The following is an 18,461-nucleotide window of genomic DNA, read 5'->3' as shown; positions in this document are numbered from 1 at the left end:
GTTCCCCTCTGCGCTCATCCGGGCACCCCGGGGCTGTGCGGGCACTGCCCTCTGGTACAGGTGTGAAGGACTCCAGGCACGCACAGAGACCTGCCCTTCATATCCCAACTCCCCCCGAGTCCGCCGGCTCTTCCCGCTGTACCCCCAGATGCTGGAAATATAGTTCCGCAGGATAAATCACCTGCTCGGGCTGAGATTGTGTAACATTCCGCAGTTCTCAGGTTTGTTCACGGAGGGAGACAGTGAGATAGAGGGAGGAAGACAGGGAGAGAGAGGGAAACAGAGAGAAGGAGACAGAGACAGGGAGGGAGACAGAGGGACGGATACAGAGGGATTGAGACAGAGGGAAGGATACAGAGAGAAGGATACAGAGGGAGACAGAGAGGGATACAGACAGAGGGAGGGAGACAGAGGGAGGGAGACAGACGGAGGGAGACATAGAGAGGGGGACAGAGAGAGGGAGACGGAGAGTGAGGGAGACAGAGAGAGGGAGACAGAGAGGGGGAGACAGAGAGAGGGAGAGAGAGAGGGAGAGAGGGGGAGACAGAGAGAGGGAGACAGAGAGAGGGAGACATAGAGAGGGAGACATAGAGAGGGAGACAGAGGGAGGGAGACAGAGGGAGGGAGACAGAGGGAGGGAGACAGAGGGTGGGAGACAGAGGGTGGGAGACAGAGGGTGGGAGACAGTGGGTGGGAGACAGTGGGTGGGAGACAGAGGGTGGGAGACAGAGGAATGGAGACAGAGGGAGGGTGACAGAGGGCAACAGACAGAGGGAGGGAGACAGAGGAAGCGAGACAGACAGAGGGAGGGAGACAGAGGAAGCGAGACAGACAGAGACAGAGGGGGGTCGACAGACCGAGGGAGACCGACAGACAGAGACAGGCAGAGGGAGACCGACAGACAGAGACAGACAGAGGGAGACAGACAGAGACAGACAGAGGGAGACAGACAGACAGAGAAAGACAGACAGAGGGAGAGAGAGGGAGGGAGACAGAGGGAGAGAGAAGGGGAGGGAGACAGAGGAAGAGAGAGGGAGGGGGACATAAGAAGAGAGATGGACGGAGACAGAGGGAGAGAGAAGGAGGAAGACAGTTACAGAGAGAGGGAGAGAGAGAGGGAGGGAGACAGAGTGAGTGAGAACCCCCCTCCCCCCCCAGAACCACCCTTAGGTAGTTTGGGCTCACAATGCTACGTTCGCTCGCTACACTGCCTTACTGTGTCCCAAAATGATGCATCTCTAAAAAGTGTGTCCCCACCATAAAAAGTTTGGAAAGCTGTGGCTTAACTATTCTAGATAGACATTATAGTGAAGATCCGTTTGCCCTGAAGAAGTCCTTCTGATAAGGACGAAACACGTCAGCTGTCTCTCAATCATCCTGAATATGTTTTAAAGACTCCATTGAATAAAGGAAGTCATTTTTGAAGAATATTTTACGGACATGTATTTTATTTAATCCGTTGTCCAATTTGTTATGTGGCGCACCTGTGATGATGAGCAAAAATTGCTAAACTCCTGTATGGGAATTACAGTGTGACAGTGGGTGTTTTTCAGTGTGCACACTTGTTTTCTGGGTAACTCCACACCACTTATATATTGATTAGGGATAGTGGGTTAGGTGCAGAGGCCCATGTTTAGTCTATTTCTATTCTTCCAGTGCATGCATATCTCCTAACCGGGGACTGCAGGAAGTGAAAAGCTGCCCCTCTTAAGTAAGTGTAAAGAGCTAACAAGGTTTGAGCCTTTGTTTCCCCTCCGCTTAATTTACATCACGTGTGAGGCTCCTGACTGCTCACAGCCAAGAGAATCGAACAAAAGGAGGCCTGATGACCCCTCAAATTCCGCCTTTGTTTTGGGTCTAGCAGGACTCTTAAATAAGAAAGCCCGTCCCGCCTGAACATTGTTGCTTGTTGGAGATGGAAAGCAGACAATATGCAGGTGCTGCTGAAAGTGTCCCAGTGTTTGAAATTACACCAGGACGAGTTCAGAACATTATTTAGTAGGGCCCAAATTATTGGCAGGGTGGACAGCATTCACCCTGTGAAAAAAGTGGGTGGAGACCATCCACCCACATGTACCCCTGACTCGTGCCCAGAGTGCAATTATGAGTGACATTTCAACAGCTTTGAGTGGCCCTTTCTTGAGAGCAAATTCAGCCTTATTCAACCAAGTAAACTAGAACCCCATTCCCAATATGAACAAACATTCCACACACAGTGCATTCAAACACCACACAGCCATTAGAGCTAACTCCATTCATATCCACCAGAACCAACCTGCTCCTTCGCAGTCTATCTTAACCACATTCACATCTGCAGTGTTCAGTTCACCTGTGCCAAGCAAGATTCAGGCCAGGTTGAGATGGTGTTGCTTTGCTGATTTTTGCAGGAGAGAGGCCGGGCCTGGCCTTTCAGGACTGGCCTCAGATTGTATGGTGCTTCGGCATGGGTATTTAACAAAAGTGGTAGCAAGGGATACATTATTACATTAAAAGACTTTTTAATGGAGAATATGCTTTTAAATACTGTATCCTTTTTATATTTGTTGTAAGTTGCAAACCTGTCTTAAGACCCTTCATGTGGTGCTGTATGTGTAGAAATACACTGTCTTTTCACTTTATTAAGGAAATGTTTGAGTGATATTTGCACTGATATTTGTTGCTGCACCCACACATGTGGTTGGGTTCTTGGCGCACATAGCCTTGACTGCAGCGCACAGAGACCTTATCCTGCCGCACACAGAAGAAAAATATTAGAGGGAACATTGCTCTCAGCCCCCCTTTTTTTAATGTTTATCTGGCACCACTTGCCGAGGTCATAGAGGACTATGGGTTCAGAGTGGTCTCGTACGCTGATGATACTCAGCTGATCTTCTCGTTCAATGATCATTCTGACAAAGGCCTCTTCAATTTTAGACAATGCCTCACTAAGATTGTATCCTGGATTACGGATAATACCCTTAAGTTAAATACTGACAAGACAGAAGTGCTGTTTTTTAATCCAAAGGCCCCACTGCTGCCATCCGTGTGGTGGCCGGCTGAGCTCAATTCTTCCCCTATCCTTGTGGATTTGCCTCGAAATCTTGGCTTTGTAGTTGACAATGAATTGTCCTGCAAGGCCCAAATCAAAAAAGTCACCTCCGCCTGCTTCTGCAAGCTACGCATGATTAAAAAAATCGTTCCTTATCTCCCCCTGGACTCGCGCAGGACGGTTGTCCACGCCCTCATTACCTCCCACCTGGATTATTCCAACAGCCTCTATGTGGGTGCCCCAGCCTATCTCATTCATCGTTTACAGATTATACAGAATGCAGCCGCTAGGCTAATCTGCAATATCCCGTACCGGCATTCAATTACTCCGCATCTGAAGAGACTTCACTGGCTCCCGGTCGCCTCCCGCATCCAGTTCAAGGCCCTGGTCCTGTCTTTCAGGGCACTGAACGGCAGGGGACCCGGGTATCTCCGACGTAGGCTCCAGTTGGTGCACTCAGCTCGCACTCTTAGATTTAATTACCTCCGCCTGATGCTCCCCCCAGGTTCCAGCGCCACAGGAAAGGCGGCAGAGCCTTTGCGGTGGTTACAGCAAGGCTCTGGAATAGTATGCCCCTTAGTCTTTGCTTTATTGACTCAGAGTCGCTGTTTAGGCACAGCTTAAAGACTTGGCCGTTTTCTAACCTCTAGTTTTTTTTAATGCCCGCGATGTTTCTGTTGTCCGCAGCGCCGGGACACCCCCGTCGGGGGTAGCCAAGCGCTTAATACATTTCTAAAATAAAATAAATAAAGACAACCTTGCACCGTAGCCACAGGCACATCCTCCAGGATAAGCAACAGGCAGAGACCCACAGTGGCACCAGCGCGAGAGCACCACCCCAGAGACACAGGAAATGGCAAGGTCAGGGTCGAGAAATCCCCACAGAAAAGGACCCCTCAAAAAAACAAAACACCAGAGAAGGACCGCAGCATACAGGAGGAGAGGTAGCCACAAACAAGCCCCAATTCCCCGCAAACCCATAACGGGGAAAAAGCAGGACAGCCACCGGAATACGGACGGGCGCAGCCCCTGGAAACCCGGAGAGGAGACCGGGTTACCACCAGGAAAAAAAGGGGCCCCACAGACAACCCATGAAGGCAATGCCAGAGCCGAGAAGAAAGAGCACAGTCCTGATGGTCAAGGAGACGAATGCAGTGTAAATACACCTATCACAAGAAACTCAACTGCAACACTGTCTGTGCCACAGGCACAACGATGGCAGAACACAGGACCCGAGCAGATCCCAACAACATGTCCCAGCCCTGTCCGAATGAGCCTATGTGCCGCCATCAGTCTCCGGAGACAGGTACCAGGCAGGCCTTGACCAACATCCTTGGTCATTCCCTCCGCCGACCCACTCCAGGAGGCACACCTGGCTATTCGCCAGCGTATGCTTGATGAGGGAATCCCCTCATACACTAAGAGCACCTTAGCGAGTGCGACACATAATCTTCACCACCCTATTCACCACACTGCACTCTCAGCAACATACCAGCTCCGCTGTAATCAGGCGTCGTAGCACACCCGGGACACGCTAGGTGTCACTGGGTGGGCCCAATGATGAAGCATGCCACCAACTAGGTTGGTGGGTGAGGGCCTCATGAACACATACTAGGTGCCTGCTGACAAAATACAGTCCAGAGTCCTACTTAGGTCATCCTTGGCAAAAAATTACTATTCCCACTGCCGTAAGTGTAACAGTAGGGAAAGTGATGGATAGCGGAGGGGTAAAAATGACTATTCCCACTCCAGTGAGTGCAGCAGCAGGGAAAGTGTTGGATAGCGGAGGGGTAAAAATTACTATTCCCTCTCCAGTGAGTGCAACAGCAGGGAAAGTGTTGGAAAGCGGAGGGGTAAAATGTACTATTCCCACTCCAGTGAGTGCAACAGCAGGGCAAGTGTTGGATAGCGTAGTGGTAAAAATTGATATTCCTACTCCAGTGAGTGCAACAGTAGGAAAAATGTAGGAAACGGAGGGCTTACATTAGCATACATATATATATATATATATATATATGTAAATATATATATATTTGATTTGATTTGAATAGCTTTATTTCGATATGTTTATCATATCATAAAAGCATTGCAGTACAAAACAGTTAAAAAATACAATACAATTTAAGAATAGATCCCTCTAGTCACTGTATACAGATTATCAGTTTTACGATTGCTTATATACAATAAAAACACATCATAAGCAAGAATTCATTAACCAAGCATTGTAAAACATGGCTAGGATGTGAGACTAAGACGATACAGATCATATTACTGGAGAAACATTTTCCTCGCGGTTCTTATCCGCCATACCCAACCCAGAAATTTTGCCAGGCAACATGCGAACAGAGGGCGAGCATCAGATCTTAAGATGCTTAAAGCCTCCTGGTACGATCTAGTGCCAATAATCCTGCATAATGGTTTCAGCCATCTGCACCGGGGGGCTGCGTAGGCAGGACACTCAAACAATAGGTGAGCTACAGACTCATCCCTTTTCTCACAAAAGGGGTAGTACGGTGTAGTTTGTAGCGGAGGCTTCCAGCTTGAGGTCAACTTCCCTAAAGGTAGCACTCCCACCCTGAATTTGAAATACAATGACCTATCCCACGGATTAAGAATCGAGTCCAGATAGGGTTCTCTAAAAGGGAGCTCCTTAATTAATAGGAACTCTACAGCCGATCTGCATAGTTTAGAATTACCCGTCCTCTCATTAACCACCCATGACCAATATAGTTTCTTTAGCATCTGTTTAGATGGAGCTGTTCTATTGGTCCAAGCGTCCCCAAGGCCCAATTCACAGAGAAGCCGCTTAACTTCCCTGAGCCAGCTAACCTTAGACCAGCCGGGGGATAAAAGGAGTTCTCTTAAGGCTTCAGCGTAGCTGGACAATTCTGGAACATTCCATATTCGAGCCCACAATAAGAGGGGACGTAGCCTCGCTTGATCACATATAGGGCGTGTACCTGCATCTAATAGGAGTGGGAGTGTAGGGGTGCTATGTGGTAACTTCATAAGATCTTTATGAAAATTGTTTTCAAGATGAGACAAGGAGTCAACTCTCTGGACACCCCACAATTCTGACCCATACAGCGCCGCACTCACCACCCTTGCCCTGTAAATGTCTAATATCGCCCCAATCGGTTTAAGGGATGAGGCACGATGTTCTTTTAGCAAGGCCCCTGAAACCCTCTTATGGATCAGAAAGACTTTTTGATGGTGAGCCTGCCAATTCATGGAGTCACAGAGTCGGATGCCCAAGTAATCGAATTCCTTAACCCTTTCAAGTGGGACTGAATCCAGGGTTGGAGGGATGACAGTTTTCCTAGGGGGGTTTAAGACCAGGAATTTGGTTTTGCTTACGTTGATAACAAGGCCCCTAGAGTCACAAAAGTCCTTGAAGCTAGAAAGCAACATTTGAAGACCTATCGGGGTTTTTGAGATCAGGAGGGTGTCGTTTGCAAATAGGAGGGCAGGTATTTTCCTACCAGCCAGGGAGGGTGCATCTGCTGGATATTGGAGAAGGTGCTCCACCACTCCATTAACATATAATGAAAACAGAGTGGGGGCTAGCACACAACCCTGGCGGACACCCCTATCTACAGGGATACGAGATGTTTTTTGCCCCTGATCCCCCCACCTGATCTGCGCAAAGTTGCTTTTGTGGAACTTAATAAGCAAGCCCAGTAAATATGGAGGGATACCCAACCCCTCTAAGACATTCCACAGTTGGTCACGTGGGACCAGGTCAAAGGCAGTCCGTAAATCTATAAATGCGAGATACAGACTGCCCTTGCCCAGTACGACCACTTTCCAATAAAGCATTAAGAGGCGGAATGTCTGCTCAATGGTGCCAGTTCCTGATCTAAAACCAGCCTGGAAATAAGACCATACCTTATTTTCTTCAACCCAATACAAAATCCTACCCAGATCTACTTTGCCCGCTACCTTCTGGGTGGAGTCGAGCAAGCTGATTGGGCGGTAATTGGCGGGGTCGTCCCGACAGCCCTTCTTGAATATCGGAACGACCTCCGCTCCCCTCCAAGAGTCAGGAAGACAACCTCCCAATACAGCATCGTTCAGGAGTGTGGCAATAAGTCTACTCCACACCTCTATATTAATTCTTAACAGATCACCAGGAATGCCATCTGGGCCTGCAGCCTTATTAGCAACAAGGCACCTAATTGCCTCTTCAACTTCCTTAGGAACAAAGGGGTGGTCATTATTTGTGGAAGCAACCAACACTCTATACAAAGGCCCCCTCAGTGATTGTGGTGCGCCTAATGAAATGGAGTAGAGCTTAGAAAAGTGGGCAAACCAAGCTTCCCCTGTGATATTACAAGTCATTTGGCAATCAACAGGCTTATCCCTTGCTCTAAGTAGACTCCAGAAGCCCTTCGAGTCCTTATTGGAACTCGCATCCATTAACTCTCTCCAAAAGTTGGTTTCATGTGCTTCCCTTGCCAGGGATAGAGTTTTTTTATAACATTTCCTAGCGAGGCTAATTTGCCCTGGATCTTTTAGTTTCACAGCTAGAATAAGTTCCCCTTTGGCAGCACGACATGCAGCAGAATACCATTTATCTCTGCCTTTAGATACAGCTCTACTTGAAGCCCTTGCCCTACTCTGTGGGACTATAAAAAGCTCACTCAGCGCTGAGATAGTTTCTGAAAAGGCCGTGAGGGCAGCATAGTTGGTGGTGTCCGAAGTCTCTGAGCGGGACTCCACGGCTGTCATTATGGTCTTGGCTTGGGCCATATATATATATAAATATATATATATATATATATATATAATAAATAATAATTATTTAACAAAATAATTATTAATAAATACATATTAACTTAAATTAATATTTACTTAAATAACATTAAATTACTTCCCACCTTATTCCCCTATAAACACACAATGTGCTACACATACCTTTAATGATAAATGATTCAATAAAAATTATAATTACCAATTAATAATTAATTAACAATAACAATGAATAAACACATATTAACTAATTAATTATATATGAATTACTTCCCATTCTATTCCCCTGTAAACCCACAACCCACTATACATTAAAAATAACATAATTGATTGAATTACCAATTAATCAATTCATTAAAATAAATTACCAATTAATAATTAATTTACAATAACAATAAATAAAATTACTAATACATTATTTATAATAATATAATTATAAATTAACAAATTAATACAAATTATTTACCAAATAATATTTAATGAACAATACATTATTTAACAATAACAATATATAAACACATATTAACTGATTAATTATATTTAAATTACTTCCCACCCTATTCCCCAAATAAACCCACAACCCTCTCTGATACTCAAACGCAAAATGTACTTAATTTTATTTTTTTTTACTATTTTCTATATATTTAATACATATATTTAAAAATAATGTTAAAACGTTTTTAAAATGTTAAACATGCATATATAATACAATCTAAAATACATAACACAAAAAAAATCTATATTTGCAAACAATGTTATTTACTTCGATATTAAAAAAATCAATATTACTTACCTTAAAGTCGATATTCTGGTCAACAATATTCTTGACTTCGATATTCTTTCCCTAAGATATTTAGAACTCAATATTAGTGTAGATCGATATTTAAACTTTGATATTTTGACTGAGCAACTTTGCAATTTTTTGTCTGTTGTAGCTTCTTGGTGGCCTTGGGTATCATTTTGGATAGCGGAGGGTCTTTTAGGTAGTGTGACTCAGTTGCAAGAAAAAACTCACAAAAGTCAAATCTGTAAGTCAAGTTCACATTCAAGTCCAAGGATTTACTTGTGGGGGCCAAAGAACAGTTCATCAAAGTCTTGCTGTTATTTTACCACATCTACCAGGAATCTTTTAGCAAGGTTATGAGGATATCTGGTGCACCAATCATAGCCATGGGCAGGAGACCAACTTTGGGGAGGGGGGGGGGGATCTGTATTACAGATATGGCTTCTCGCTATTTTCAGTTGCAGGGTATGTTAACCCACTGGATGCAAATGCCCAGAGTGAAAATTGGGAACTGATATTTATAGTTAGGGGCCTACCTCAGCTTTATGTAGGTGGAACTCTGAGACCTTGGAAAAAGTTCTAAATACAAGGTGACAGGCTGCAGACATTGGAACACTACTTCAATGCCTGGGGTACTGAGAAACAAAACTGTGAGGTCTTCTTGGATTGGAAACCAGGAGGAAAGGGCTCCACTGAGATCTGAGATAGCATTCAATCGTTAGGCAAGTTCTTGTTTGCTGTTCGCATTTGCGGTTGTGGGTAGGGTTCTACAGTCGGCGAAGTATTGCGATCAAGATCAGAAGCAAGGAAGAGCTGTGGTCAGGTCATCGCTTCAAAGGATATAGATCAAAAACTATTGTTTGGACAGTGCATTGGATAAATCGATTTGTTGTAGCATTTTTGTTCTAAAAACATATTTTTTGTGATTTTGTTTTGGGGGTTGCATTTTGTCAGACTACACAGTTATTTTCCAGCAGATTTTTGGGAAAATATGGCTATGCCAATCTGTCTTCTTTGTTAGCTTACAATGGGATTTGAATACCATCATGAAATATGGATTTGTTTGTTTGGATTATTGGAGCGATCGAGACTCTTGGTGAAGTGTGATTATTTATAAATCACCAAGAGTGGAAGCAAAGTCTTCAGTGTTTTTGGAGAGCCCACTGATTTTGTCAAGGCAAGCTAAGGTGACACGCCACCTGAAGGTCTCTGCCGAGACACACAGCATTGGGGGAACCTTTCCATTGCCGTGAGGGCAACGGCCACCACAGCAGATGCCCTGCTTATTTGCCATGAGGGGAACGGCTTCCTTGGCTCACGCTGACCGGGAACTACACTCCCCAGAGTCCTCTGCTTCGTCACTTGCCTTACTCGGCGGTGCATGCCGAGTGGCGCGATTTAAACAGCGCCAGACCAGCGCGGGACGCGCCACCTGAAAGTCTCTGCCGAGATACACAGCATTGGGGGAACCTTTCCATCACCGTGAGAGCAACGGCCACCACAGGAGACGCCCTGCTTACTTGCCGTGAGGGGAACGGCTTCCTTGGCTCACGCGGACTGGGATCTACACTCCCCAGAGTCCTCTGCTTTGTCGCTTGCCTGACGCAGCGGAGCGTGCCCGGAGGCACAATTTAAACAGTGCAAGACCCCCCCTGAGCGGGACGCTTGCAGGCGGCGTGTGAGGGCCAAGCCGGGCCAAGGGTGGGCCCTTCCTGCGCCCATCATCGCCAGTAGGCGGCAGGGCAGGGCTACCCCCCATTTCTCTGCTTTCAAGGCCCTCCTTAAAGATAATGTTGTCCTTTTTTGTGTTATCAATCCTTTATTTGGCTGGCAGTATAGGTGTTGCCCCGAGATTTGTAAATTTTAAATGTTCTTCGCCCTGATGGACAAAGTGTGAACAATCCGTTAACCTTTAATCCTGCCCTTGAAAGACATATTGGACTAAAGACTACGTCCTGAGTGCCTGGATTTTGCACTGCACTTTGCACTTTAATGCCATTTTAACGATTAACAGTCTTTATTTCTGTCGCTGACCAGGACATAAGCACCTAGCACTTTCCAAGGATTGTAACAGCGTCTCTGAGGAGCTTTTCCTTTAGCTATTTTAAGTAACTCGTGTCCCAGCTTTGACTTGTATTTTTGCACACCGCTTGTTGCACATTGCACTAAGTAATTGGCCATTGATAGCAGGTTTGCACTCTATTAAGGGCTGGTGTATTTGCCACAGGTTGTCTGCAGCCTAACAAAAATTGAGTAAGCGCAAAATAAACCCAGGGAAAAGTGTGGTTGGCAGGCTAGATGCCTTCATTTTGAGGACTGAATCGGCCCTCATTCATGAAATACAATGGACAGAACGAAGGTTATCCCTTGATCCACAATCCCCGTTAGGCAGACTTTCCCTAACCCCTGCATTCTCCAACTCCTTGCCAACAAGAACCCAGGATGCCTCCCCAGCCAGGTTGAGCCCACCTTCAACTGCACCCTCAGGTATAATGACAAATTCTGGTTCTCGCTCCATCAGGGAACATGAACCTACTCCCGTGAAAACAAAGGCGACTACCAGAGGGCAAAAAGCCAAGCTTAAATCAGGTGGCAATAGTGAATCCTTTACTACAAAAAGAAAGGGTTGAAGGTGTACAAAACCAAAATCTGTTCAGGGAACCCCAGAAGGGACAGTACCATCTATCCCCCTCGTTAGTGTTGTTAACGAGAGCAATCCCATCTCCATGAATCAGACTATTCCAGGGCAATCTATTGATAGCAACAAGGAGGGGAATTTTTGGAGAAGGTTAGAAACCATGTTTTCTACCTTTTTACACCCCATGTTTCAAAAAATAAGTGTGATAGAAGCTAGGTTGGCTACACTAGAGGGGACCATCTGCTGTAATACTCCAGCAATCCCGGCAGTGAGCCTATCCACAAATACAGATGACTTAGCCATAAGGGGCAAAAGAGCCGTGGGGGAAGGGATGGGTGGTGGGTCCACTGCAAGGATTGCAGTGAATGATGAGGCACAAGGCAAGAATAGTCCAAACAGTATCAGGCCTAGAGGTCCAGATATCGGGGCTACCTCATGCCAGCCACCCAGTAGAGCAGGATCACCCGGGTTGTACAGGGATAGGGGGCCAGCGGGTAGGAACTACTAACCATCGAGTCTCCCGGTTATAGATATTCCACCTGAATCTACCCCATATGTAGTGATACTGGGGAATGTACCTCCTCTCCTCATTGTGGTAAAGGAAGACTATGTGCAACTGAAAAATGAATACACTGGTTCACACACAATACCACCCTGGGTCACTGTGTAGTTAAAAACATTCTAATGGCATGCAGGGTTAGTTGGATAGGGAGCTCATGTAAATTGGACAGTGGAGATTGTGTTATCATTAATTTTGATAACCCTTTCACCTTTGGACGTATCTTATCAAGGGACATCAGTGTCACTCCGCTAACCGGTTCTGTTATCAAGGCTTTACCCCTAGGCTATTTTTACAAGCCAGCCCCCCAAAGGGAAATACCAGAACACGGTCACAGGGTACGCCAACTAGAAAGCTTGTTAAATAAACAGGGACCCAGGCAACAGCCTTCCGCTCTAGCCCATTACGCTCCTGAATCAGATGGCCAGCTAAGTAGTACCCATACATTAGCACTAGATAACAGATTTGAAGTTTTATCTGGACTGGATAATTGTGATTGACTGAGGGCCCACGCACCTCCCAGACCACAAACAGCTACATCCCCCCAGACTCCAGGGGTGTTAGCTGTGAGGCAGACAGCTTTGAGGACCAACAATTCTTTTATCTTGGAATATTGCAGGGTTAGCCAATAAACTCCAAGATCCACGGTGTGTACGTTATATGAAGCAATATTCTGTAATTAGCCTACAAGAAACGTGGTCGGTGGATTTTAATCTTTTCTTGGAAGGCTATAAGGCATTCTTTGTCCCAGCCACTCCATCGGCGAGCGGAAGACCATGGGGTGGTTTAGTTACTTACATGTGGCTATTGACTGCAAGTTGCAGGCGATTCCAGGAACACACCTGGGAATTCTGGCACTGTCAGCATCTAGGGGGGATAACAGCTGGGGAATTTTTAACTTCTACAACTCGGTGGCTATTCCACAAGAGGAGTGTAATATCACCAATCTGGGGGCAATCATAAAACAATCTAGGGGCCCTGGACTCTCTAACTTTATGGTTTCTGTTGACTTTAATATACACCCTGGTGGTAACCCTTTAACTTCTCGCATCTCGGAGCTGGGCTGCCCCCGTATGACGGGTTTTCATTTTGAACACCATTCTCAAGGGGACCAGCTGAACAACTTGTTAAACGAACTAGACATGGTGGTCATAATGTCCTTAACATGCCCATCCACCAAGTTCCCTGTACCAACGTTTAAAGGAAACAATAGGATCTTTTATTGATTTTATCCTAATCTCCTCGTCGTTGCAATCCTTTTTTAACGGTTTTAACATTTTAGAAAGTGAGTTCAGTGACCACAATTCTCTAACAGTCTATATGTCGGGCCCATTTTTGACTAAAATTGGAGAGGCCTCCAAAAGAGGTACCCTGAAACCGACGGATGGAAAGCGCAGATTAAAGTGGTCCCAGGTATCTCCCAACAGCTTTTATAACAATGTGAAATTATCATGTGCCTATGAACTGTCACTATGCACATCTGTGATGTCCACCCCTAATGAGATCCTTGGCGCCTACGAGACAATAGCGTAAAAAGTGGGAGAATTGCTAAGTGCTCCAGCTAGAGGCACTGCCCCACATGGCCCTAGATGGTTTGATTCCCATTGCTCCAAATCAGCTGAGCGGCTGAGGGAAGCTCTGGCGGCCAAACCAAGAATACAATCTGAGGACTGTGTACGCCGCAGGGAATATAACCTAGCTCTGGCCAAATGAAAGGTAGGTTTGAAGGATGATGCCTGGAAGGAGCTAATTGATTCTATCACCTTGAGGAACAGCTCAAGGTTTTGAAGCGTCTTGAACGGACCCCTGTTTGACAAAGAAGGGGAGGATGACCTGGTGGCTCACATTACCGAGGAGGAGTGAATACTTCACTTTAAAACCATGTTTGACTGCCCGCTCGAGCTTACCCATAGAGAACCCCGGAGTAGTGAGGATGCTGGGATACGTTTTGACAGGAGTGAGATCATGAACAGGATTCTGGGGTTAACCATCAATAAAGCCCCAGGCCCAGACGGGATCCCCCCTGATTTATTTAAGTCACAACCCTTGTTCTGGGCCCCGGTTCTTGAGTCTCTATTTAATGCTGCAGCAAAGAATGGGTGTCCTCAGTCCTGGGCTTCTTCAACCATAGTCCCAGTTGTTAAAAAGGGCGATAGAAATAGTACTCACTGCTATGGACCAATTTCACTTATTGATTCAGTGGTCAAAGTGGTGGGTCGGGTCCTTCAACAGAGATTAACTACCTGGGCAGATGAGAACAGGATTCTGTTGGATGCCCAGTACGGCTTCTGGCCGGGGCACTCCACCGTTGCTCAGTGTCTCAAATTATATATGGTACTGAGCAGAAACACTGTTGCGCGTCCCGGAACAATCCACCTTCCTTTCATGGATCTGTCATCTGCTTTTGACTGTGAAACAGGGCTAAGCTGTGGCAGTGCATGAGTGCAAGGGGGGTGGAAGATAGTATTGTCAATTTTCTTGAGGACCTGCATTCATCGACCGAAGCCAATGTCAGATTCTCACAAGATCTGCAGGTAACAAGGGACTTTGAGATTAAGAAGGGAGTCAGGCAAGGCTGCATCCTGGCGCCTTTTTGATTTAATTTTTATATTAATGAATTTGAAAGTGTGCTGAGCGCACCTGGAGCTGACTTCCCTTATGTAGGACGGCGGGGCATTCCCGTCTTGCATTACACGGTTGACGCCGTCCTAATATCCAGAACTGAACGGGGCTTACAAACCCTTTTAACTGCTTTTTCGTTTTTTGCTTTTTTTTTACTTTTATTTTTGCGAAAGAACAAAAAAGAGTGGACACTGTGGCGTAGTCCGCAGCAATATGAACAAATAATCATGTACAATAGGTTCATCACGGAACAGAGTTATGTGCAATATTACAAAGAAAGAGATATAATATGGCATTGTCAAGGGTACAACATCGTGCATGAATGTCCAAGATCATGAGAATGTACAATACAGTGGGAATAATGAGAGACACCAATCAACATAATATCAAGCCATCATGATGAAACCACAATCGCTCCGGCAGGATATACAAGAGCAATACAGAATTCCAGCCCCTCCAACACACAGAGATTTACCCGACACCTGTAGACACAATTCCGCTAGACAGTGGAGTCTCCTGTATCGCTCGTTTTCCAGCTATGTAAGTATGATATGGCCCCCAAATATCTGTAGGATGGGAAGCACTGGGGACCAGGGTGGAGTACTCTTCTTCACTGTTTGTGTTAACTGCTTTTTTGGGTTTTATGTCAGAACGGGACTTGGCCATTAATAACTCGAAGTCCTTTGTTATGAAAGTGGGGAAACACACATAAAAGAGTTTTCAGTTCAGAACCGGTAATGACGAGATTCCCCGCACAAGTGTTTTCTCCTATTTAGGGGTCTTATTTGACGATCAACTTAAATGGGACCCCTTAATTCAGAGAAAAAAAGGGGATCAGGTCCGGGTTAATGCAGCAATTTTAAATTTTGCCTCTAAAGTGGGGAATAAACCAACAGGAGCCATGCTACAAGTGTACCAAGCAAAAATCGTAGCTATAGCAAGCTACGGTAGCGAGATCTGGGGACACTGGGTAATAGAACCCCTCCAGGTAGTGGAAAATACGTTACTAAAAAGATTATTATATGTCCCGCAAGGAACCTCGAATATGGGAGTACATGAAGAGCTGGGGGTTTCCTACCTAAGTGACATTCTTGCCATGCGCCCCCTGACTTTTTGGTTAAAGTGTTGGCTAAATGAAGATTTAATCCTCACCAAACTGATCCTAAGAGAATGCTTGTCCTTTTATAATGTGGCTAGTATCCCCTGGCTTAATTACATTAAAAGAGGGTTTGAATGGATAGGGAGGGGCGTTTTATTCTTTAAGCCAGATGTTATTGAAAAAAAGGACGTGGAATTTACCAAGACAGCCTTTTTGAACCAAAGGCGTGTAGATCGGGAGGCAGAAGAAGCTCGGAAACCGAGTGTCCGGGCATACCTTCTTCTTAAATCGACGTCTCTATCAGACCCATACCTTATGGGATCCTTGACGACACATGAAAAATTTCTTTGACAAGGTTCCGGTTGAATCTTTTTCACCTTTTGTTATCAAGATCCAAGGGGGGTTCAAGAGGTCAAGTGCTAGCTTCCTGTGGCTGCGACGGAAAGTCTCCTTGCTGCACTTTATGTTTTTTTGTAGATTGTATGAAGTTCCCAGGAGGCATTTTTTAATTCCTATTTTAAAGAAACTGAATTTTATTCAAGTCAGACCAGCACTTATGTTTCTTCAATTGCTGAAGGACGATTGTATCATTTTTCTTGTAGGGTTTTTAAAAGCATCGTTGAAATCTAGGCACTTTATGGACATGTAGAGTCTATTAACTTAGACACGATTTTAGATGATCTTCTGGGTGGTAAAGGAGCTTGTTTTTTAAATCATGTCAATAACGCACTATTTTTATGTATTGTATTTGTGTAACTTTTATGGTTTTGCAAACAAAAACCGAATAAAGTTTATTGACTGGCTGACTGATAGCACCAGGAGGATCTCAGGCTCACCACCCTAAATCCTAGAATGTGCATCTCTGGATTCTTGAACTCTTTCATTTCTCAATTCTGGCTAGCTGTGATGCAGGGTCTATATGGCTTCTGAGCAGCATCAGTGAACAAGACAGTGTGCTGGTCTTCTAAGTGAGGGGAGTAGCCCCTCTCCTTCACTTTCTATGATGGCTCTTTCTTCAGTTTATGGCAGCAGGGCTTTTTCAGAGTCTAGTTTTTAGTTTCAAAGCAGCAGCTAAGATCCTATAAAACCTTCTCTGCACTGGGTACAGAGTCTCCTTGAAGTCTTGATGAAGTACAGATAAGGAGCTAAAGGGGCATCGTATTTATTATCCTGCGGTGGGGTTATTGGCTGTTTACTTTCTCTATTGGAAGTGGGTTGGATCTCCATTATGTTGTGCATAAACAACATGAACTTTCCCCTTGTGTGTTTGAAGTTCTGTTCAGTTAACTACAACTAGGCCTCGATAAAATTGTAGCAAAGTGAACCCACAATGGATGTGAGTACTAGAAACAAAGTTTGCGATTATAAACAATTATCTCTTAATCCTAAAGTAACTCTAATGGCTATTATACTTGCTAAAAAGTACTGTCAATTTGCAGTTCTCCGATGTGAATCCCAGCACAGTAGCAATCATGGCAACACTGGTTGTCTGCACTTTTAAAAAAAACATATTTTTTTATTGAGATTTCAAGAAAATACAATAATACAGTATTACAGGGTAGAGTGCATAGTGCAAAACTTTTACAGTATAGGTACTCAAAATATCTTACAATTAACCACATTGTAGAGAAAAAACATTAAATTTCTGAAAAGATCCATAAAGAGTAATAGATTGGCTGGATGCAAGAGGTGCACGAAATACGAATAACAAAGTGCATAAGTGGGTAACATAGAACAGCATTGGCTTTGTGGTTTATCCTGAAAAATCAATCTTTCCAGGGTTTATCTATTCTGTTGTCTGCACTTTGACCATTAGGTGACCTGGGCTAAATAAAAGATTGTTTCATGCTTTTTGAAAAGTCTTTCTCAACAAGAATCCCAAATCTTTGCTTCTAGGAAATACTGGTGCTGAGGTTGGAGAACCAGACCATGCAGAGTCATCTTCAGGTGGCAGAAATCGAGCAGCGCCAGGCACACAGTGCTGAGCATGACTACGAGGAAGTTGTGCACCTGCTGGAGGTCGAAATCACAGAGCTGAAAAGCAAATTGGCCGGAAAGAGAGCCACAGCCGCCCCTGAAAGCAGAGAGGTAAAGGGAGGAGGATGGAGATTGGCAATGTGGACAATGGTGCACCACCCACAGCATTCTAGTGCAGATCAAGTGGGGGCTGGGCAGTAGGAGATGCCGAACAGGCCAAAGTTCAGTTAGCTCATATGTGACACATATTGGTTTATAACATTTGAAATGATTAACATAGCAAACTATAGGGTGCATGTATGAAAAATAATGTGTATTCCTTTTTGCACACTACACTGACACTGACAAGTTGTAATAGTTTGCATACACTATACTAGTTGGTATATAGGAATACTGGTTTGGGCTTAGCCAGCCAATATGGCAGACGCAAATCCCAAGTGCTCCAGCCGTCGCCAGATAGTCATTCCCTATCCCGGCAGTAGTATGATGGGGGAGACACTGAAACACACAGGTGACTCCCTGCCTCTTTCTGTCCATTAACCAGCTCACAGAAGCCAGCCTGGGTGACCTTTGGTGATGGGAGGCCAGCGAGGCTCATGTCGGCTGGCAACATGGTGACAGCCAGATACCCCTAGGGTGGTCCGAGTCTAGGATGCAGAGATCTCAACCTCCTATGTAGACACTGGAACACGTCAAGACACGCCATCACTGGGCGGGAGGCGAGAGCCCTTGGCCCCCTACACCTGGGCCCCACGAAGAACTGACCTTCCGATCTCCGTGCTGTTATTGTGTCGCACACGGGAAAGTAAGGACCCTTGGTGGCAGGTCACGTGGCTATGGGCCTTGGACACACCCTGGCTGATGGTGTTTCCTGGCAACAGGCCGCAAACTCAGAGGTACGTCTTGGCAAATAGTGAGGTGTGCCAACCGGTGGGGATGTCCAGTGACTGGGTGGGACCCGCACAACACAGGGTTGATGCCATAATCGAGGCATGGGGCAGG

At 45.3% G+C, this 18,461-nt stretch overlaps 1 protein-coding gene across 1 annotated transcript in view; it reads left to right on the top strand.

The window, feature by feature from the left end:
* LOC144784026 (syntaxin-binding protein 4-like) overlaps nucleotides 1-18,461 on the top strand; it is a 1,158,996-nt gene that overhangs the window by 803,515 nt on the left and 337,020 nt on the right. The window contains exon 20 of the mRNA XM_078662726.1: nucleotides 17,379-17,570. Within this exon, the coding sequence (XP_078518852.1) occupies nucleotides 17,379-17,570 (192 nt within the window). The remainder of the gene's footprint in view (nucleotides 1-17,378; nucleotides 17,571-18,461) is intronic.

The sequence above is a fragment of the Lissotriton helveticus genome, chromosome 10 (assembly GCF_964261635.1).
Source record: "Lissotriton helveticus chromosome 10, aLisHel1.1, whole genome shotgun sequence".
NCBI lineage: Eukaryota > Metazoa > Chordata > Amphibia > Caudata > Salamandridae > Lissotriton > Lissotriton helveticus.
This window is presented reverse-complemented; position numbering and strand designations above follow the sequence as displayed.